At 43.5% G+C, this 23,849-nt stretch overlaps 1 protein-coding gene across 4 annotated transcripts in view; it reads right to left on the reverse strand.

Annotated features, from left to right (window-relative positions):
- The window catches only part of CDK14 (cyclin dependent kinase 14), a 601,685-nt gene that overhangs the window by 161,896 nt on the left and 415,940 nt on the right, over positions 1–23,849 (reverse strand). For all 4 annotated transcript variants that reach the window (XM_040352389.1, XM_040352390.1, XM_040352388.1 and 1 more), the window contains one exon: positions 9,292–9,340. In XM_040352389.1, the coding sequence (XP_040208323.1) occupies positions 9,292–9,340 (49 nt within the window). The remainder of the gene's footprint in view (positions 1–9,291; positions 9,341–23,849) is intronic.

Below are 23,849 nucleotides of genomic sequence, written 5' to 3' on the forward strand. Positions count from 1 at the left end.
AGTGAATATTTTCATTCTCATTTTACAGGTATGCCTTAAAGTGATTGTAAATGTTAAAATTGTTGATAAAGTATTTTCCTGTTCTGTGCACAGAGCAGCGCAGATTCCCCTCTTCTGGGCTCCCCTGCCAGGGCTCCTGGCTCCTCCCCCTTGCAAAGTACCCCCATATCAAGCCACATGCTATGGGGGCGCTCTTGCAGGTTTGATCCGGAGCCAAGCTGTGTGTGTCCATAGACTGGATCGAGATCAGGCTCTGGTACGTACACTATATTTTCCAAAAGTATTGGGATGCCTGCCGTTTAGGCCCACCCCCTCTCTCCTCATTGGCTCACTGACTTTGATTGACAACAGCGAGAGCCAATGGCACCCACTACTGTCTCAGGAGGGAGAGTCCTGGAGCGCCGAGGCTCTCGTGCAACATCGCTGGATCAAGAGGGGGCTCAGGTACATTAGAGGGGCTGCTGCACAAAGGTGTTTTTTTATTTTAATGCATTAAGATAAAAACCCTTCTGCCTTTAGAACCACTGTTTTTTAATCACAGGGAACCATGCCCAAGAATGTTAATCAATGGACTAAGGCCATAGGGTTTAAGCCTGTAGAGCAGTGGTTCTCAACCTTTCTAGTGCCGTGACCCCTTGATAAAATTTCCCAAGTGGGTGGGGACCCCTAACAGTAAAATTATTTTCGTAGCATGGGTTGTCAGCACCCAAGGCAAGACAAGTAACTTGTGCCCCATGCCATGAACTGAATGGCCCCGGGCTCCAGGGACAGCCCAGCTGGGCAGCCGCAAAAGGGCTGGGAAAGTGGTGCAGGCTTCAGGAACAGCCCGGGATTCAGTGACCCCTGGCAAATCATCATTCGACCCCTGAGAGGGTCCCGAACCCCAGGTTGAGAACCACTGCTGTAGAGGCATATATCCATTCCCATTGCTGTCCTTGAAAATGAAAATGCTATTTACCTGGCTGTCTAGTGTGATTGACACACTGATCTGGAACAAGCATACATATCAGGAAAATCAGAACACCTCATCTATATAATTGTACCATATGAGGGACACAAAGTACTGAAGCCATCGGACAGCCAGGCAGACGGTTTTCAATAGATCGGTCAGCAATGGCAACCTACATATTCAGCACAGGTTTCCTTTAATGTCCGGGCTCCTCCCATACTGCTTCGTATAACTTTAAGATGTTTGTCTATAAATTGATAGAGCAAAAGCAAGCAGAGAGAACACAGTCCCAAGACTCCCAACTGATTAAAGTATTTCCCTGTGTAAGAGCAAAAAGCGTCTTAATTAATGTGAAGAAAACTCGCAGCTCACGCGGCTCCCACTAATGAAGTGATACATTATGAAGCTTTGTTATGCAATATTCATGACGGGTACGCCGAGTGTATATCAGGTTGAACACAGAACAACTCCCAGAATTCACTAATATTTCATCAGTGTGAAGTCATCAAGGTGCCGGGCTCGTCCCTGCGCTGCGCCTCTGCAGAGGCTGAAATATAAACTTTTCGCTGCAAGATGCTTCAGAGCAAAGAACGGTCATCACTGCTGGCTGAAAATGATAGCGGCTGATCTTATTAGAGATTGCAATCCTTAACTACCTCAATACCGGGCACTTTCTCCCCCTTCCTGCCCAGGCCATTTTTCAGCTTTGTCAGCGCAGTCACACTTTGAATGACAATCAGGGCCGGCATCAGGATTTACACAGCCGCAAATTAAGGGGGAGTGTCGCAAGTTGAGAAATGGAGGGGGGGGGGACGCAAGTTGAGAAGGGGGGGGGCGTCGCGAATCGAGAAGAAATTTTATTTTTTTAAAGAGGGGATGCCATCCGGGGGCCCTGGGGACCACCGGGGGTCCCCTGGTCCTTGGCTCTTGGACAACTTTTCTGATTATTCTTTTCCCTCCTTTGTCAGAAATCTTGGGAGGGGCGCCTGGTCACGCCCGGTTTATGGTGAAATAATGTTCTTTCCACTTCTGGATTATTGCCCCAACTGTGCCCACTGGAACATTCAGAAGTTTAGAAATTCTTCTGTAACCAATGCCATCAGTATGTTTTGCAACAATAAGGTTGCAAAGGTCTTGAGAAAGCTCTTTGCTTTTTCCCATCATGAGGCGTTTCTTGTGCGACACCTTGGTACTGAGACATTTTTTTTTATAGGCCATCAGTTGAGACGGAACCAGCTGACATTAATTTGCGCTGACAGGGGGCAGGATTGCTTTCTAATCACTGATAGATTTCAGCTGGTGTCTTGCCTTCCACGCCTTTTTGCACATCCCTTTCTTCATGTGTTCAATACTTGTTCCCTGTGTCATTCTATTTTATTACACATAACATAATTTCTAAACTTATATTTGGTTTTGGTTTGTTTGTATGTATGGATTGCACGGGTTGTCACCGACATGTGGGGAAAATTTCATGTCAATATCACCTTTAGATATATTATTTACTAGAAAAATTGTGACTTGCTCAATACTTATTTTACTCGATGTATATACACTATATATAGTATATTTTTTATCTATCTCTATCTCTCTCTATGGGCCAGATTCACAAAAGAGATCTCCTGATACGCCGTCGTATCTCTGTTTCTATCTATGCGACTGATTCATAGAACCAGTTACGCATAGATATCCATAAGATCCGACAGGTGTAATTGTTTTACACTGTCGGATCTTAGGATGCAGTACCGCGGCCGCCGCTGGGGGGAGTTCGCGCTGTAAACCAGCGTCGGGTATGCAAATTAGGAGTTACGGCGATCCACGACGGATTTTCGCGTTCGCTATGTCCCCGCTAGTCTAGTTTCCCGTCGCAAAGTTAGTCGTCGTTTTTGGTGCCTTAACTTTACACAGCAATCGAATGACTGTATAAAGTATGTCCGTCGTTCCCGCGTCGAAATTTAAAAATGAACGTAGTTTGCGTAAGCCGTCCGGGAATACGGAATTACGCTACGCGCGTCGCCGTTAGAAAAAATGACGTCACTGCGCGCAAAGCACGATGGGAATTGCGAAACGGAGCATGCGCAGTAGGTCCGGCGCGGGAGCGCGCCTAATTTAAATGGCACACGCCCATTTGAATTGGCCCGCCTTGCCCCGGACGTCTTTACGGTAGACCGCCGCAAGTTTCCAGGTAAGTGCTTTGTGGATGGGGCACTAAAACTGGAAACTTGCGGCGGTGTATCGTAAACGGGTTACGTTACACCGGCGCTATTGTACGTGAATCTGGCCCTATATCTATCTATATTTAGCGATATCTAGAGACATATATCTGGATAGAGATATACTGTATTTTCCGGAGTATAAGACGACTTTTTACACCGGAATTTCACAGCCAAAATCCGGGGGTCATCTTATACACCGGGTATAGCAGCTGCTCGATCGATATCAGCTGCCGGGTGCTCTGTACGGCTGCATGTATTCTGTATATGTGCCGCTTAGCCAATCCAGATGCACTGTGTGATGACAGAGCATGCTAAGCCTGCTCGGACTGGAGTAACGACCTCTGCCAATCCGAGCAGGCTACATTTATGTAGCCTGCTCGGATTGGCAGAGGTTGTTATCCAATCCGAGCAGGCTTAGCATGCTCTGTCATCAACACAGTGCATCGGGATTGGCTGAGCGTTCATATACAGAATACATGCAGCCGTACAGAGCACCCGGCAGCTGAGCTGATATCAATCGAGCATAGGGATTGGCTGAGCGTGGCGCTGAGCGCGGCGCGCATATGCAAACTACATACAGCTGTACAGAGCACCCGGCGGGCTGCGGCTTCTTCATTACTTCCACACAAGGGGGTTGTCTAATACGGTGAGTAGACTACAAAACCACCGTTTTTAGCAGCATGTTAGGGGGTCGTCTTATACGCCGGCAAATACGGTATATATATATATATATATATATATATATATATATATATATTTATATCCCTCTATATATAGATATCTATATATATATATATATATATATATATATATATATATATATAGATATAGATATAGATATATAATCTATATAGATTTTTTTATATATATATATATATATATATATATATATATATATATATCTCGCTTTCTCTCTATCTGGATAGAGATAGATATCTCTATAGATCTATCTCTATAGATAGATAAATAGATATCTCTATAGATCTATCTCTATAGATAGATAAATAGATATATAATCTATCTCTCTCTCGCTATATAGATAATATATCTATCTATCTATCTATCTATATATATATATATATATATATATATATATATATATAGAGAGAGAGAGAGAGAGCGAGAGATATATCTATCTATCTATCTATCTATATATAAAAAAATATATAGAGAGATTATATATCTATATATATCTATCTATCTATATATATATCTATATCTATATATATCTATATATCTATCTATATATATCTATATATATCTAGAGCGAGAGAGAGAAATGGAGCTATACATACATATACACACACACGGTATATATATATATAAATGATATTTCCCCTTTGCAATGGCACATGCCCAATGTAACAATGTATCCATAAACTGTGAGTTTACAGGAAGCATCTATGATTTTGTTGTGTTATCTTCCAGGCTGTAGAGTGGAGTTCCCCTTTAAACCTGTTCTGAGTGGCAGGCAAAGGCTTTGAACTATACTGCTATCCATCTACACTGGAGGAAACCGCTAGAACCGCAATGCCCTTGTCAATAACCCATAATGAGCAAAAACTCTGCTAAGGAGAAAACAGTAGGCAAAGAATTGAACAATTCTGGATATTTTACATCCGTTCTTTCCATCTTGTTTGAAGAGCAGTGGAATTGAATCCCGTTGCCTAAGCTCAAAGTCATTATTATGTGGAATATGTTCGTGCTGTTCGCGGGAATATAAAGACAGTTACTTCAGCCTGACAATGTGGTGTGTGCCTGTGTGCGCATGCTGAACAGTGGCAATTACAGACCATTATTTCTTATATGCCGCTACTGGGAGTGACTAATCAGAGCATGGAACTGGAAGGGGAAGACGGCGTTCCAGACAGCGATGCGATGACATAATTAGTCACAAGTCAACAAGTGCTAAGTGAGAGATGCCCAAAAAGACATCTTCATAAATAGCAAAGAAAGGCATCCCGGGGCGAGATAAAACTGTCAAAATGTGACATCTGCCAGATAATCACTACATCCGGCTATAATAATATCTCTGTGGCGTACGTTAACTCTTGTTTTGCTAGTGTACAGAACATATTAAGGGAAAAATGCAGAGATTCCACTAGTGGGCATCACAGGACTGGTCTGGAATCGGGAGTCTGGCGCTGGCAGCTTTTCACTGTGGGGATGTCAGCGCACAAAACGTGTGAAAAAACAATTGTATCCACACCTCACTCCCAATCTATCCCTGGAATTTAAACCAAACACAACCCAGCCTTTCTCAACCAGGGATCCGCAAAACCCTAGGGTTCTTCAAGAGGTTACTAGGGGTTCTTTGAACAGCGAGAAATGTCTGCCTCTAGTGGCACTAACACCAGTGATCTTGCCAACTATTTGTAGGTGGGTATTCTTCCCACTGACCACCAATATAAGGCACATTCTCCCCTCTCACCACAATTGTAAGGGTCTAACTTCTCACTTGCCCCCAGTGTAAGGAGCATTTTTCCCACTGACCACCAATTATGGGGGCCATTCTTCCCACTGACCTCCAATTTAAGCGTGATTCTTCTTAATGACCACTTATGCAATGGACATTTTTTCACTGACCCCTCCCCCCAAAAGAGCATTATACCCACCACCAACATAACGAGAATCTCTCCCACTGACAACTAATGTAAGGAACATCCTTCTTACCGACCACCAATGTAAGGAACATTCTTCCCATTGACTAATGATGTAAGGAGCATTCTTCCCACCAATGTAAGGAGCATTTTTCCCACTGACCACCAATGCAAGGAACATTCTTCCCATTGACCAGCAATGTAAGGGATATTCCTCCCACTGGCCACCAATGTAAAGCGCATTCTTCACACTAACTACCAATGTAAGGAGCATTCTTCCCACCAGTGTAAGGAGCATTTCTCCCACCAACAACCAATGTAATGAGCATCCTTCTTACTGACCACCAATGTAAAAAAAAAAATCTTCCCACTGACTAATGATGTAAGGAGCATTTTTCCCACTGACCACCAATATAAGGAACATTCTTCCCATTGACAAGCAATGTAAGGGATATTCCTCCCACTGGCCACCAATTTAAAGAGCATTCTTCCCACTGACTCAAAATAAAAAGAGCATTCTTCCCACCAATGTAAGGAGCATTTCTCCCACTAACAACCAATGTAAGGAGCATCCTTTCCACTGGCCACCAATGTAAGGAACATTCTTCCCACTGGCCACCAATGTAAGGAGCGTTCTTTTCACTAACCACCACAGTAAAGGTGCATACCCCCCCCCCCGACAATTAATGTAAGGAGCATTTTTCCTACTGACCAATAATCCCCCTTGATCAACTGTGGGAATAGGAATGTGTATATGGAGGTTTTCTTTTTATTAAAACATTTTTAAAGATGGTCTTTTTTCAACCTGACTATGTAAATGACCACTCATTTCGGAAGCATTCTTCTCACTGACCACCAATGCAAGAGTATTCTTCCCACCGACCACACATATTGGGGTATTCTTCCCACTGACCATGAATGTAAGAAGCATTCTTTCCTCTGACCACCACACCAATGTACAGTGAGCTGTGGTACTACTGTATAGGGGTTTCTTTGAAATCCAAAAGTTATTTCAAGAGTTCCTCCATGTTACAAAAAGCTGAGGAAAGCTGACTTAACGTAGCCTCCAAAATTCTCTATAAATACTTAAAGCAAGCCTAAAATGTTAAATACTTCACTTCGCTACTCCAGTGAGCACCCCAAGATCCCCACTTTTTGGGCTGGTGGCTCAAGAGTGATTGGTTGCCCTGACCCAGTGCTGTCACATGAAGGCATGGAACAAGTCATCAATCTTGTGGTTGATACAAGTTGTGGCTTTGAGCCTATATGGGTCTTCCTCTCTTTCCTTGCAATAGGTGAATGGAATGGCAGAAGACAGAAAGGGAGATAAGTATATGTAGTTGGTTGGGCCACAATTAAAATTAATTGATCCCATTTGCCCTACTTTGGAAAGGCCAGGTCCACTTTATAACATGATCTGATCCTAACACTTAACCTAACCCTTTATGAAACAATAGTGAATGTAGTGATGTTTTTATGCAAGCAAGTGCCAGAATTTGTCAGCCAATTTTAATCCCTTGCACACAAACATATTTGGGTGGAAGACACCTGCTCCAGTGACCTGTCACACCCAACATACTTTATTAACTTCTGTTCATCGCCCTTCTACTGGGCCATAACAGTTTTCAGCAATTTGTTATTAGATTCATTCCCGATTTCCAATAGATCCCTATGCCATTATTTCCCTATGTAATACCTTCAAACCATTATCCTTTTCCGATCACTTCCCAATCCCTTGTCCGGTTCAGCTTGGGTCTGGGGGGGGGGGGGGGGCCGGTGTTTTCTCTGACTCTGTTATTGCAATGTGCAGCAGTCTTTCCCTCCCCTGCACCCTTTGGCGGGGGCAGGGCCTGGCCTCCTGCGCATCGACATCACCATTCGATGGTGTAATAGCGGCGTCATCAACGTTGATTTAATGTCTTTTTCTATCCATGGCCATGTATTAGATGGGCAGGGACCCACTGCTGATGGTTCCACCACATGCAGCTGGGAATCCCCTCCCCACCTCACTTGTGTAGAGTGGCCAATCAGGCATGATGTTGACGGGGCCCCGCCTGGGAATGGGAGTATATAGTAGCCTTGGAGCAACCGTTGGTTCATTTGCTTGACTCAATCACAAGGAACCACGGCACATGTCATCAGTTATGGCTCCAGCTTGGTTGACAACACAAGCTAATGTGACGGTTAGCATTCCAGGCATGCTGGGAAATTAACTTTTTTGAAACTGTTAAATTGATAGGTTTAGTTCTATTTTAAACAGTTAACAGTTTAAGAAAACGGTTACCTTCTCGGCACATGCCAGTGCTCTCAGCCAAACTGTCAAACCATCAAATAACTGGTGTCATAACAGATCACATGTGCAACGCCATGGCAGTTGAAGATCAAACAGGTGCCAAGATAGAAGCTGCCTTGGCTGAAAACGATAGAGTTTAGTTCTGTTTTAAGTTTGGGGGACTCTTACAGGGAAAAAAATACCAACCTTATTCTGTGATGCTTCAAGCTTCACAAAACCAACACAACTGTTCCTCTTTGCTGGATGTGTGGCCAACCCCTCACTGAAATCCAAATTTACAATCAAGGACCAGCTTTGTACATGGGGAGGACAAGTGTTCCCCATATTGCCAGAGCAAGGGAGATCACTGGCTGCAAGGAGAATAAGGAAAGTATGTTCCTCGGCTAAATTCATAGAAACATAATAGAGAGGAAGAAGCTACCAAACATTTTTTTACATGTTGACCACAGCTCAGGTTTAAGATCTTATGGAAACACCCTGCAAACGGATAGACAAAGTCCAGGAGTTGTAGCTCGTGTCTCACTCTGGGATATGAACGACAGCCCCTCATCTGGATTCAGCTCTAAGCTGATGTCTCGGCGTGCTCAAGATGGATGGCGCGGTACTCGTGGAACTCAAGCAGCATGTGCAAACAAAGAAAGTAGCATCAGAAGTGACGTCAACATCGTCACTCACGTGGTATCGTGACAGCCGACATGTTTCGCCCAATCAGCACAAGCTTCTTCAGATCTTCTTAAGATCTCATGGACACATCCTTACCTAGAAGCCAGAGCCTACGAGGGACACAGACTGATTTAAACCTACCTAATACCTTAGTATTTACAGGTACCACAAGGTGTCTGAAACTTTTAGGCCATAAAAGGTTCACCAAGTATTAAATTGCTTCATGAGTAGACATACCCTCACGCTTTACCCATCTTCCTTCTTCGTAACATTTTGCCTTCTGTAAAACCATTGGTGCTCCTTATTCTTTACTCATAACAATAATATAGCTGCTTTGGTATCGTTTTTTTTTCCTGTGTTGCAATATTGCCGCATGTTATGCTTTGTGTTAATGTGCGTTACGTTATGGCAGCCCATTCATTTGAAAGGTGCCGCCTAATGCACCAAAAAATTACACATTTTTTAAGCCCACAACAATGCACAAGAACAGACAAAACAGACATCTAAAAAACAATTAGGAAGTAACCTTAGTGCTTTTCTATTATACAAGAAGAATGCAGAAGTTTCACTTACTTAGTCCAAGCTTGCCGAAGATTCTTAGGGCCGTACTGTGTAAACCTTTCTGTAAGATACAAATAGAACATGATTCAATTTATTGTTCATAATGGCAGAATACGTGCAGCCGTGGCCAAAAGTTTTGATAATGACAAATATTCATTTTCACAAAGTCTGCTGAATCTGTTTTTATGATGGCAATTTGCATATACTCCAGAATGCAATGAAGAGTGACCAGATGAATTTCAATTGCCATGTCCCTCTTTGCCATGAAAATTAACTTAATCTCCAAAAATAATTTCCACTGCACTTGTGAAGAAGGCTTCAGGGTGCCCAAGAAAGTCCAGCAAGCGTCAGGACCGTCTCCTACAGTTGATTCAGCTGCAGGATCGGGGCACCACCAGTGCAGAGCTTGCTCGGGAATGGGAGCAGGCAGGTGTGAGTACATCTGCATGCACAGTGGGGTGAAGACTTTTGGAGGATGGCCTGGAGTCAACAAGGGTAGAAAAGAAGCCACTTCTTTCCAGGAAAAACATCAGGGACAGGCTGGTATTCTGCAAATGGTACAGGGATTGGTCTGCCGAGGACTGGGGTAAAGTCCTTCTCTGATGAATCCCCTTTCCGATTGTTTGGGGCATGACAAGTGACTGATGAAGCATGACAAGTGACTGATGGAGCATGACAAGTGACTGATGGAGCATGACAAGTGACTGATGGAGCATGACAAGTGACTGATGGTTTGGGGCATCCAGAAAAAAAACTTTGCCCAGAAAAGAAAAAGGTGAGCGCTACCATCAGTCCTGTGTCATGCCAACAGTAAAGCCGTGTACAGACGACCATTTTTCATGTCAAGGAAAAAAACAATGTTTTTCTCAACGTGATTCTTGTCAATCCTGCCTTGCATACACACGATCGTGAAAAAAAATGCTCAAGCAAAGCGTGGTGACGTACAACACGCACTATAAAGGGGAAGTTCCATTCGATTGGCGCCACCCTTTGGGCTGATTATGCAAATTTCCCTCCCCATAACTTGCTTCTGAGAATGCACGTTTTTTTCCCTGTCGTTAAAGCCTACTCACGACCGTTTTTCATGACGTGAAAAACGACGAGAAAAAACAGAGCAGGTTCTAAATTTTGTATGCCATTTTTTTCACGTCGAGAAAAATGCTCTGGAGCCCACACACAACCATTTTTAATGACCAATTTAAAAAAATCGAATTTTTCTCATCATGAAAAACGGTCGTGTGGACGCGGCATAAAGCTTCCTGAGACCATTTATGTGTGGGGTTGCTTCTCAGCCAAGGAAGTGGGGGGCCCACTCACAATTTTTCCTAAGAACACTGCCATTAATAAAGAATGGTACAAAAACATCCTCCGAGAGCAACTTCTCCCAACCATCCAACAACTGTTTGATGACGAACAATACCTTTTCCATTATAATGAAGAACCTTGTCATAAGGCAAAAGTGATAACTAAGTGGCTTGGAAAACAAAACATATACATTTTGGGTCCATGGCCAGGAAACTCCCCAGACCTTAAAAAATTCTGACAAATTTAACGCATTGATTATGCAAGAATGTGGCCCAGAAGCTGATTGACGGCATGCCAGGGCACATTGTAGAGGTCTTGAAAAAGAAGGGTCAACACTGCAAATATTGACTCTTTGCTCAATGTAATTGTCAATGAAAACCTTTGACACTTATGAAATGCTTGTACTTATTCTTCAGTATACCATAGTAACATCTGACAAAAATATCTAAAAACACTGAAGCAGCAGACTTTGTGAAAATTTATATTTGTGTCATTCTCAAAACTTTTGGCCACAGCTGAATTTAGAGGAACACGCTATGAAAACAGTTTGGTTAATTTGTATCTCCCGTTGCCATGCCAGTTAAAAGGATATGTCACCTTAAACATTTCTACCCTCTTCCATCTGTTATGTTTTCCATAGTGAATACGTTCTTGTTAAGTTGACCATACCCAGCATGGATGGATGAATTTCTCACTGCGGATACTTTATTCTGACAGCTGGTGGTGTCAAACAGCCATTGGATGCAGGAGCTATTCGGCCAACAATTGTCTACCCGGCTCCTTAGATTTTTCAATTGAAGGACATTAGGCCGAGTGCCATTGACACAGCCACCCACTGATTGAATTTAGGCCATTTCCTGTATGGCCAGCTTTAGTTGCAAATGAGAAACCTTTGGGATTTAAAGTGTACCTGTAGTTTAGGCCAGGTGTCCTGTCGAGAAATGCCCCCCACCGAATAATGCCCGCCCAGTACTGCACACGCGCAGCGCTTGTGCAGTAGGGAGACACCGAAAGCCTCCGAACATCGGAATTGACGATCAGCCATAGACGGCGCCTGAGCACAATAGCCGACACTGTGCCAGACGCTTCCGATGCTTGTGCAAGTCTGCAAGGGCCAAATTTCTTGACGATGGGAGCGTGTGAGGGGCGGATGCCTACAGAAGGGGGCGTATTTTCTAATAATGGGCAGTGCTATTGCTTGTATTAGATAGCTAAATAGCACTACCCATCAACCCAAAATACACCCCTTCTGTAGACACCCACCCCTCACACGTGCCCATCATCAAGAAATCCGCCCCTTGCACACTTGCAAGAGCATCGGAAGCGTCTGGCACAATGTTGGCCATTGTGCGCACAGGCGCCGTCTACAGCTTATCAGCAATTCTGATGTTCGGAGGCTCCCTACTGCTCAAGCTCTGCACATGCGCAGTACCGGAGGGCATTTCTCGTCAGAACACCTGACTGGGACAAAAAAAAGGCTGGGAATACCAGACCAAGAAGCCAATTCCTCCAGAGACTGGGGGGGGGGGCACCACCTACTGACAGCCGCCCCCCCCAAAAAAAATCCCGCCCACCAGGCATTCCATATAATGGATTACATTTAAAGCAGATGAGTAGCAAGATACAACATAATTACCATGATGATATAACCCACTTATTTAGTCATTTTAAATACAGTAATAAACAGTACTGTGTTTATATTAGCTCCCTGTGGTTCCCTGAATAGTAAAATTCCAATGGGGAGGAAAAATGCAGTAGTGCAAGCCAATATAGTTTTACTATATTATACAGTACGCTCGCTGTTGCTGTTCTATCCTATCCAAATTGAGAATCAGGTGGCCCTTGACCAATCTGTATTGCTTTACAACTGTGTAGGAAAATGAGGTCAGAACATGACTATGTCACAGGTTCTGCCTATGAGTGGAGGAGTGACCTCTTTACATTTATTGAGAACATGCAAAGCATTCTCTGGATGGTGCCCAGCGGGAGGTCTTCTATGTTCACAATGCTGCAGGACAGCCGCTCAGCACAGGACCCGAAAACAAGTGGAGTAGCGGTGTCTACTTCAGTGATTTCCAGCTTCCAGGCATTGGCCAGGAATGGTACGAGCATCGTCACATTGGTACAAGCTGGACCAATGATGTATAAAATATCCATCTCTGGAATTCTTCTTTAAGACAGACCATCAGGGCCGATCCGCCCTATAGGCTCACTATGCAAACCGCTTAGGGCCCCACAAAGCTGCGGAGACCCCCCCCCCCCAAATTACTAGAGGCCACGCCTGGTGAAAAGTCATTTTCGGCCCCTCACCCCACTTCTCAACTCGCTAGCTGCATGGGAGAAGAGGTAAGAAGTCACCACCCCCCGCTTCTCACTTTAATGTAAGATGTCATTTCCGACAGCAGAACACCCCCTCCCCCCGCTTCTCAACTTTAATCTTAAATGTTTAATGTGACATGTCACTGTTGGCAGCGCCCCCCCGCTTCTCAACTTTAATGTGACATGCCATTTTGCTTAGGGCCCCAGGGAGGTCAGGATCGGCACTGGACACCATCACCCGCTATAAAATGCAGAATTTGATGATCTGCCACTGATGAGGTCAAGAAGGATTTTTGTTTCCACTCCCGTACACGAGTTTCGTTTTTTCCTTCCTCTGAATCAACGTTATTAGAACAGGTTAAAATTTATGGACTGCAGTATTTTTTTTTTTTTTAACCTTACTTAGTATGATATAACTCATTATATGGAGATACTGATGGGTTTTACATATATTAAAATCCTGGAAGCCAGGTATAATAGGCTCAATATGGAGATTTTCAATATCAGCTCACATATAGGTCTAAATTACATCTTATCCAAACATCATTATCTGCTAATAAATAGGCGATATCTGACAGCCTTGTGTCAAGGACAGGTTCAAACAGAAGAGAATTTCAGCTCAAATCACAAGTGAGCTTATTAGCGGAATGCTGAAGATGCCGCAGCTCTGCTGTGAGAATTGAAAAATAACTGCTTGCATTTTAAGTAACACTGAATAAGAGGAAGGTTTTTTTTTTTCCCTTCACTTTCTTCAGCCCTAAGCCAGATGTGTACTCAAATGGCTCCATCAGGCAATGGAAGGTGGGTGATGAGAGCCACCTAGTTAAAAAATGTATATTACAAACTCATTTTTCTAAACTGCAACTCGTTTTTTTATTATTATTATTTTTATACAGGCACTTTACAATATATAGTTGCTACACAAAAAAAAAAACTGACATTGGTTTTTAACTATTCCCGACTCTTTACAACATTTATCCCAAAAATATTTTTTGGCTTTAGATATCCTTTAAAGTGTAATGCCGCGTACACACGATCGGAATTTCCGACAAGAAATGTTCGATGTGAGCTTTTGGTCGGAAACTACGATCGTTTGTAGGCCCCATCGGACAGCCACATTTTTTAGAGCTGGATCTCAAAATTTATGACGCAAAAAGTTCTTGACGGGAGTTCCGATAGTCTGTATGCAGGGCAGAGAACTGGGGGGGGGGGGGGCTAGAAAAAAAAAAAAAAAAAAGGGGGGGGGAGGGGGTTTTGGCCTGGGGACCATCAGTCCATAGTGCAGGAAAAAAAAAGGAGGGGGGCCGGCTGGGGCTGTAAGGGGCCCTGGGGATCATTGGGCCCCTTACAGGTGTAATGCAATAATAAAAAAAACGGGAGGGGGGGCAGCCGGGCCCCTGGGGACCATCGGGCCCCTTACCGGTGTAATGCCTGTACCCCCCTGATGGCGGCCCTGTCTGTATGCAATTTCAACGCACACAAATCCTACGCATGCTCTGAATCATTGAACTTTATTTTTCTCGGCTCGTCATAGTATTGTACGTCACCACGTTCTTGACGTTCGAAATTTCCAACATTTGTGTGACCGTGTGTATGCGACACGAGTTTGAGCCAAAATTCCATTGGAAAAAAATACACGGTTTTGTTGTCGGAAATTCCGATCATGTGTTAGTCCAGGCAAAACTAAGGCCCCTTTCACGCTACTGCGACTTTAAAGTCGCGCAATTTAGCCGCGATTTCAGGGTATGCCTGTGTAAGTGGCATCAAAATCAGACCAAAGTAGTGCAGGGACTACTTTGAAGTCGGCACGACTTAAGTCGTGCCAATAATGAATGGCATTCATTGAAAATCACGGAGAATGACTTGTCATGTGATTTTGCAGTCCAAAATCGTGGGACAAGTCGTATAAGTGTGAAAGGGGGCTTACTCTACACCTGCTCTGCCACATTCTAAACCTGATCTATCTAACCCTGTAAAGCCAAAATTGCTGTACATCTATGTAGCTATAGACTTATAGGGTTGATTTACTAAAATGAGATGCATAATCTGGTGCAGCTGTGCACGATAGCCAATCAGCTTCAGCGTGTTCAGTTAAGCCTTAACCAAAAACCTGGAAACCGATTGGTTTCTACGCAGAGCTGCACTAAATTTTGCACTCTCCAGTTTTAGTAAATCAACGGCAGTGTGTAGAGATTCATCTTCAAAGTTCACAGCAGAAGCACTGAAATTTCAGCTATTTTCTATGAAGAAGTACAGATCTTTGCAGCTTTCTAATACAAAACGCAAAACATGTTTTTAAGTTGTAAGGCTCCATTCACTCCAGATTTCAAATCTCTGCAAAACGTGGGACGCGATACTAATGGCACCCCAATCGATCTGCGATTCTGCCTTTATTGTCACATGGTTAATCGCGTTGCTTTCACTACAAATCGCTGTCGCCCAAAAGAAGCTCATGTTCCTTTTTGAGCGACATGGAGCCTGTAACGGTCAGGGGTTAACACCGTTTACGATCTTCCATTCCACCAACCCACGACAGCTTATCCGACAATCCACAATCCAGCAGACAGGACCCATTCCATTCCCTAGAATAAACGAGACAAGCTCTGTTCTCTGAGTCAAACGAATGAATGCTTTAATGGTACACTCAGCTTGTTATATACAGTTACAAGCATGCTACAGGGACAATGAAACTCTCCACCGAAAACATCACACAATGGGCCTTTAACGAGTTCCCCCCTCAATCCACATCCCAGACAGACATTCAGGCACCGCATCTCGAGGAGTTGATTACTACAGCTGACAAGTCACATTCCACATCTATTATCAATAGTATCTTTACACAAAACAGTGTCATTCGCATACACAATGAAAGGTCCTAGGAGCAGACCTAATTAACACAATGGACAACAGACAGTAATCACAGCAAGACACTTAAACATCCCATAATAGGCAGCCAGACTGGCTACCAAGCTCCAATTCACATCACCACAGTAGCAGACTTAATTAGCACCTCAACAGTCTATGTTACACATTGAATGAGACATTCTTATTGACCTGATGGGGTCAGAATAAACAACTTGTAATATCTCAAGATATCCTGCAATATATGAATTATCATTAATGTCCCATCTCATGTAATCCGAGTTATCAGTTCTCAGTCATCCTATGCCCCTAAGGGACATAGGAAGACCCTAGACCCAAGAGTCATTGGTGAAGCTGGCACAGGAGTACCACGCATCCTTCAAAAAAGTCTCTGGGTGTCACAGGCCATTCCGTTACAGAGCCATAGAACTGACTGGAACCTGACGTCTTCAAGAGTCTTTGTTGTGTTGAGAATGATGTACTTCACAGTACAAGCAGCTATAGAGGTTAACAGTGCCAAGTTTAACAGTGCCATTTTATGTGATGTGTTAGGAATATGTACATACTTCGTTGGCCATAATCTGGTCACATGTGAACTTTAAACCTCCACTCCAGCTTACTTAGTTAAGTAGAGGCTTGCAGCCCAGTCCATATTCTCCAGTCTCCCATTTCTTATCCCCATTGGCTGCACCTATGTTTTAAGCACTCTAAAGGCCCGTACACACGATCCGTTTTTTTTGTTTTTTTTGACAGGCTGTTGTCGGTAAATCCGACCGTTTGTATGCTCCATCGGACAATTGTTGTCGAACTTATCCAATCGTGTGTACAGAAGTCCTTTGGACAAAACTCCAAAGTACAAACACGCATGCTCAGAAACTATGCTAACCATAACACATTAGCAGAAATTGACCAAAGGGTGGCGCTAAAGAGCTGAAAAACCACGTAGTTTTGCATTTGTTGGCCGACAATTCTTTGCCGTTTGTATGCAAGACAAGTTCCTGGCCAACGCCCTTCGGACAGAAGTCCTACAATTTGTCTGCTGGAAATCCGATATTGTGTACCAGGCTATAGACTTAAATAGTTCTGTATTCCAAGACTGGAGACATTCAGGATCTGCTCTATAAAAGTTCACGAGAGCTCACTGTGCAGGCAAGGCCGAGGCTGAAAATGTTTTTAGTCCAGAGAGGATGAAGAGATGGGGCAGGCCTCAGACGTTCTACTCAAGTAATTAAACATGATGGAATCATGGAGGAAAGCATAGACAAAGAATTGCTCCCACTACCCCCAGATATGTTTTATGGGTTCAGTAGATTTAATAGATCTAACCTTTGCAGCTCCAAAAACTGTTGGTTTCTTAACAATTGTTAATTAAGCCTCATTAATCCATAACGATCAAAACAGCTTAATGCTTGCAAACTTCTTATTACCTTGTATTACCTTCTTATTACCTTGTATTGCTTCCTTTGTATGAAATCGCTGGTTTCCTGTCAGTCTCTGATTTTCTATTAAAAACTGAAAACACTAAGCAGGAGAGCACAGCGTGGTTAGTTCTCTAGCTGTGCTGGGAACTCAGCCTGCTCTTCTCCACTGATCAGACTTGTCCTGACGTTCCCCCATCTTTCACTGTGAAGCTCAGTATACTGCCATTTCTCCTACCCCAGCTCTTATGCAACTGAGAACAGAGGGAACGTGATCACTTATAAAAAATAAAAAAAAAGGGGGGGGGATGTATTTATATATTTTTTTATTTTAAATCTATACAGAAATGTTTTGCCTTTAACTTCTATTTTAAACTGAATGGGTTGTTTTACATGGTTTACAATCTCTTTAAATGAAATTGGTCACAAAGCAAATATCCTTGTGCATGACTTTTATTTTATTTCCTTGCCCACTCACTAGTGTCACTTTGGAAGTGACTTCTCAGAGGTGTGGTATGCTTCCCATATCCTAAAATTCAAAGTGCCTGCCAGCACCACCTACTGAGAACTGTTTTGACCTGATAAATGCTGGGGGCACAGTATAGCTCTCTGTCTAGTGTACAAGTCTATATTTACACATGGTTCTCCCCCAAGCAAGCTCTGGGGTCAGTGGAACAGGCAGAACTTCTGAAGAGAGTGGAAATGATATACAGGTATCAGCTAAAACAGAAGACACTGTGCCGTGTGCCACCAGACATTTACCTGGGGATAGATTCATTTTATAAAAACTCTGATGAACCCCAAACCGAGTTTGGAAAATGGGGATTTGTATAGAGCAAAGCGCCATCCTAATTTCTCCAAAATTCACAAGTCTGCTACAAGAAATTTAGTGTGGACAGTCAGCCGAAATATATTAAAGCGGGTAAAAAATTTTTAACATTAGATAGAGGCTAACTGTGGGAAGCACAATCGGGTGTTTTTTTTTTTTAAATCAATGCAGTACTTACCGTTTTAGAGATAGATGTTCTCCGCGGCTTCCGGGTATGGTCTGCGGGACTGGGCGTTCCTATTTGATTGACAGGCTTCCGACCGTCGCATACAGCGCGTTACGAGTTGCCGAAAGAAGCCGAACGTCGGTGCGGCTCTATCTGGCGCCTGCGCACCGACGTTCGGGTACTTTCGTCAACTCGTGACGCGCTGTATGCGACGGTCGGAAGCCGGTCAATCAAATAGGAACGCCCAGTCCCGCAGACCATACCCGGAAGTTGCAGAGAACATCTATCTCTAAAACAGTATGCACTGCATTGATTTAAAAAAAAAAAAAACCCAATTGTGCTTCCCACAATTAGCCTCAATCTAATGTTAAAAATTTGTTTTTCGGGTGAACCCCTGCTTTAAGAATAAAAGAATAAGGAATGCGGCATACTTTGTGTATTTGACACTTATGCCCCGTACACACCATCACTTTATGTGATGAAAAAAAACGACACTTTCTGTGAAGTAAAAAACGACGTTTTTGAAACTTCAATTTTCAAAGACGAAGTTGCCTACACACCATCGTTTTCTCACAATGATCTTGCAAAGTGAGGTTACGTTCCACCACGTTTTACCATTGAAGCTTGCTTCTGGGCATGCGTGGATGAAAAAACGTCTTAGAAAACGACGTTTTTTGCTACACACGGTCAATTTCTGTGAAGTAAAAAGTGCACTTTTGAAAAACGACACATAAAATTGAAGCATGCTTCAATTTTTTTTGGTCGTTTTTTACAAGACATAAAACGACGTTTTCCCCCACACACGGTCAATTAAAGTGACGTTTTTAAAAACGTCATTTTTTTTCATCACATAAAGTGATGGTGTGTACGCGGCATTACTCTATATAAACATTTTAAGTAATAAAGTGAAATAAAGAAATTAATAAAGGTTAGAAAAGAAACGCAGACAGTAAAATTTGTAGCGTTGCCTTACATAAGTGGTCAGTAAAGTGCCCTCTTACACTGGTGGTCAGTGAAATGTGTCTTTAAATAGATGCGCAGTTATGAAGGGCCTCCTTAGGATTGGTGGTCAGTAGAAGGGCCATTACACTGGTCATTAGTGGAAGAAAAACCCCCCATTACATGGGTGATCAGTGTAAGAGGGACCCTATTATATTGGTCATTACTGGGAGAAAAGCCCCCATCACATGGGTGATCAGTGTAAGAGGGACCCCATTATATTGGTCATTACTGGGAGAAAAGCCCCCATCACATGGGTGATCAGTGTAAGAGTGACCCCATTATATTGGTCATTACTGGGAGAAAAGCCCCCATCACATGGGTGATCAGTGTAAGAGGGACCCCATTATATTGGTCATTACTGGGAGAAAAGCCCCCATCACATGGGTGATCAGCGGAAGAGGTACCCCAATACACTTGTCATTACTAGGAGAAAAGCCCACATTACATGGGTGATCAGTGAAAGAGGGATCCCATTACACTGGTTATTAATGGGAGAAAAGCCCCCCTTACATGGGTGATTAGTGGAAGAGGGACCCCATTACACTGATCATTACTAGGAGAAAAGCCCCCATTACATGGGTAATCAGTGAAAGAGGGATCCCATTACACTGGTTATTAATGGGAGAAAAGCCCCAATTACATGGGTAATCAATGGAAGAGGGACCCCATTACACTGGTTATTAATGGGAGAAAAGCCCCCCTTATATGGGTGAACAAGGGACCCCATTACACTGGTCATTACTGGGAGAACAGCCCCCATTACATGGGTAATCAATGGAAGAAGGACCCCATTACACTGGTCATTACCAAGAGAACAGCCCCCATTACATGGGTGATCAATGGAAGTCGAAGAGAAAAATGCTCCTTAGATTGTCACTAAGTTGGAAAAGTTCTTATTAATCTGTGGTATTGGGAAAAATGCCACACTTACAGATAGCTTTTAGTGGTTGTTTATCTGAAGGTCAAAAATTGCTAATTGCTCCCTGAGCAACCCTGGAGTTCCTCAGAACCTTGGATGAATAAGGATGCTCTAGGCACTCCTCTGTAACCAAGAAATCACACTCTTTCTGTAATTGGTTAGTCCCTAAGTAACTAAACAGCCTCATGGTGCTCGCTCTCTCTCTCGCGCTCTCTCTCGCGCTCTCTCTCTCTCTCTCTCTCTCTCGCGCGCGCGCGCTCTCTCGCTCGCTCTCTCTCTATCTCTGCAACTGATCAGTCTCTTGGGAATCACTCTCTGCAGCTTAGCATTCCCAGGGTGGTATTACTTTCTTGATGTAACTGCTTACCTCTAGTCAATGAGCAGTCTCTCTGTGGTCCCTCTCTTTCTACAGTCCTTAGGATATGTGTACCTAAACAGCCTCATGGTGCTCTCTTCTCACTCCAACTCCAGGGAACCATTCTCGGTAATGGAGCAATCTCTGGGTAGTCTCTCTCTCTCTGTACCTCTAGTAAATCTTTCTCTGTGTAACTGAGCAGTCTCTTGATAGTCTCTATTTCTTGATGTAACTACCTGTGATGGATCTCGAATACCCCAGGTGGGCACATCCGCCAGACCTGTGTCTCCTGTCCTCCAAACGCACCCGCAGCCTGCAGATTCGCCATAACCCGCTCTTAACCCCTCAATCACGAGACAAGCCACAGAGGTGTTGAGGGTTAATGCAGAGCATAAACTATTTATTAAATACAAAACATACACTTTAACACACAGTTAGGGACACTCCCCTTAGCCTTGTCATAGAGGGGAGGGGGTAGGGAAAGAACCAATGGGAACGGAACACTTGTACATTGAAACAGACTACAGTTAAACATAAAGGGATTATGGAAAGCAGGCAGCCTCTTAATACACATCCCCTGCGGAGAGATGTCTCCAGTCCAGACCATTGTCTATGTGCCATTTACCATGGGGGAGAAGGGATGTAGCATTACATTACATTATCTCAATGCCAGCTTGCCCCCAGGTCTCCAGTCTCTTCTGGGCCATAATCTGTGGGTAAGAGGCCCACCCACAGTCCCTTCCAAAACACACAGTGACAGTGGGTTTTGTCACACTACCTATCTCTAGTCAATCTTTTTATTTAACAGTGTAGTCTCCCTCTTTCTCTGCAACTCTAGGGAATCATTTTCTGCAACTTGTCTCAGGGTGGCATCCCTTTGTTGATGTAACTGCTCATCTCTCGTTAATTATTTTCTGTACCTGAGCAGTCTCAGGGTGGTCTCTCACTTTCTGTAGTCCCTAGGTGACTTGTATCTAAATGGCCTCATGGTGCTCTTTGTTTTTCCCTCTGTACCTCTAGGAAATCATAGTCTCACACTGGGGCGTTTTTCAGGCGCTTTGGTCTAAAAAAAAGTGCCTGTAAAGCGCTTGAAAGAAGCCTCATCTGCAATCCCAAAGTGAAAGCCAGAGTGCTTTCAGAGCCCTTTCACTCTGCCAGTGCCTGAAAAATGCTGGTAAAGCTCCGCTGAGATCCCTTTCACACTGGGGCATTTTTCAGGCGCGTTGGCGTTAAAAAAAAGCACCTTAATGGGAAGGGGGCTTTAGGAGCGGTGTATTCAAGAATCCTAGAGCACTGCAAAGAAGCTGCTTGCAGGACTTTTGTTTGACGTCCTGTCAGCGCAGTACCTCAGTGTGAAAGCACTCGGGCTTTCACATTGGGATTGCAGATGAGGCTTCTTTCAGGCGCTTTTTTAACGCTAAGACCCCTTTCACTGTGAAAGCACTCAGGCTTTCACATTGGGATTGCAGATGCAGCTTCTTTCAGGCACTTTACAGACATTTTTTTTTTTTTTAACGCTAAAGCGCCTGAAAAAACGCCACAGTGTGAAAGGGGTCTAACTGAGCAGTCTCTGTGAAGTTTCTCTCTCTATATACTTCTAGGTAATCATTTTCTGTAAGGCCCCTTTCACACTGGGGCGAGAGGTGCGCCGACGGTATTACCTATACCGTCGGAATTGCCGCGTAATTGCGGCGGTATTCGGCCGCTAGCTGTGCAGGTTTAACCCCCGCTAGCGTCTGAAAAAGGGTTAATTACAGCGGTTTCCCATTGCTTTCAATGGGATGGAGCAGTGGAGGTAAACACACCGCTCCTTCACCATTTCAAACATGCTCCTAGCAGGACTTTTGGAGCAGTCCTGCTAGCACACCGCTCCAGTGTGAAAACCCACGGGAGTTTTTCAGGTGGTATTTAGGCGCTATTTTTAGCGCTAAAACGTCTGAAAAACTCTGCAGTGTGAAAGGGGCATAACTGAGTAGTCTCTCACTCTGTACTTCAAGAGAATCGTTCTCTGTGTAACAGTCTCTGGGTAGTCTTTCTCTCTACTTCTAGGGAATCATTCTCTGTGTAACTGAGCAGTCTATGGGTAGTCTCCCTCTCGCCGAAGACCCCATTGGGAGGAGAAGTGACGGCCAGACATGGAAGAGATGGACTGATGGGACCCTGGCGGGTAAAAGGGCGAGCCAGCCACCGGGGAGGGTGGGCGGCTTACCCCTCTCTTTATAGTTTAAAAACACTGCTCCATTACTTCTGCGTTACTTCCTGGTCAGACATTAGGTCATGACACAGGAAGACGTTGACCAGCCGATTTCATTAGCACACACCCTGCATTATCTGCCCTCAGCTGGTCAACTCCTTCCTGGGTCATGACCTAAAGTCTGTCCAGGAAGTAAGGCAGAAGTAATCATGCAGTGTGTTTAAACAGCTATGAAGAGAGTTAGGTAAGCCTATGTAGACAGGGCCGCCATCAGGAATTATGGGGCCCCTTACACAGCTTCAGGCATGGGCCCCCTGGAGCAGAGAAACGGGAGGGGGGGATTGCAGCCGCCTAAAATTGACCTCTGGGCCCTTTAATAAAAACATTTTTTTATGAAAAGAAATTACAAAAAAAAGGGGGTTGCCATCCGGGACCTCTGGGCCCTTTAATAAAAAAATAAATAAACCTCTGGGCCCTTTAATAAAAAAAATATATATATATAAAAAAAAATAAAAAAAATAAACATTTATAAAAAAAAAAAAAAGGGGGGTTGCCATCCAGGGCCCTGGGGACCTCTGGGCCCTTTAATAAAAAAAAAAAATAAAATAAAAAAATATATATAAACAAAGATATAAAAAAAATAAACATTTATAAAAAAAAAAAAAAGGGTTTTGCCACATGGGGACCTCTGATCCCTTTAATAAATATATATATAAAAAAGGGGGGTTTGTCATGCAGGCCCCTGGGGATCTCCGGACCTCTAAAAAAAAAAAAAATTGCCCCTTTAATAAAAAATAAAATAAAAATAGATTTAAAAAATATATATTTTTTTATAAAAAATGAATAAAAAAGGGGGTTGCCACCTGGGCCCCTGGGGACCTCCGGGCCCCCTACAGGTGTACTGCCTGTACCCCCCTGATGGCGGCCCTGTGTGTAGAATTAATGGAAAACGGTTTTATTTTTGCAAAAGTAGTACATTAATGCTATACTTGTACATAGGGGAGCTGTAATTTAGGAATAAAAAAAAAAGGTGTCTAAACCCAAAAACTAAAATGTATTATATTGCAGCTTACCAATTATTAGATGTGGTTGCTGCATTTGTTTTCTTTTTCATTTTCTATATTTTCTCCTGATGATCCTGCCAGTAAAACATTTCCTGTCCTAGGGTGACAATGCTTACTACTGCACAGTATCTACAGAG

Source organism: Rana temporaria, chromosome 5, assembly GCF_905171775.1.
Source record: "Rana temporaria chromosome 5, aRanTem1.1, whole genome shotgun sequence".
In the NCBI taxonomy this organism is placed as follows: domain Eukaryota; kingdom Metazoa; phylum Chordata; class Amphibia; order Anura; family Ranidae; genus Rana; species Rana temporaria.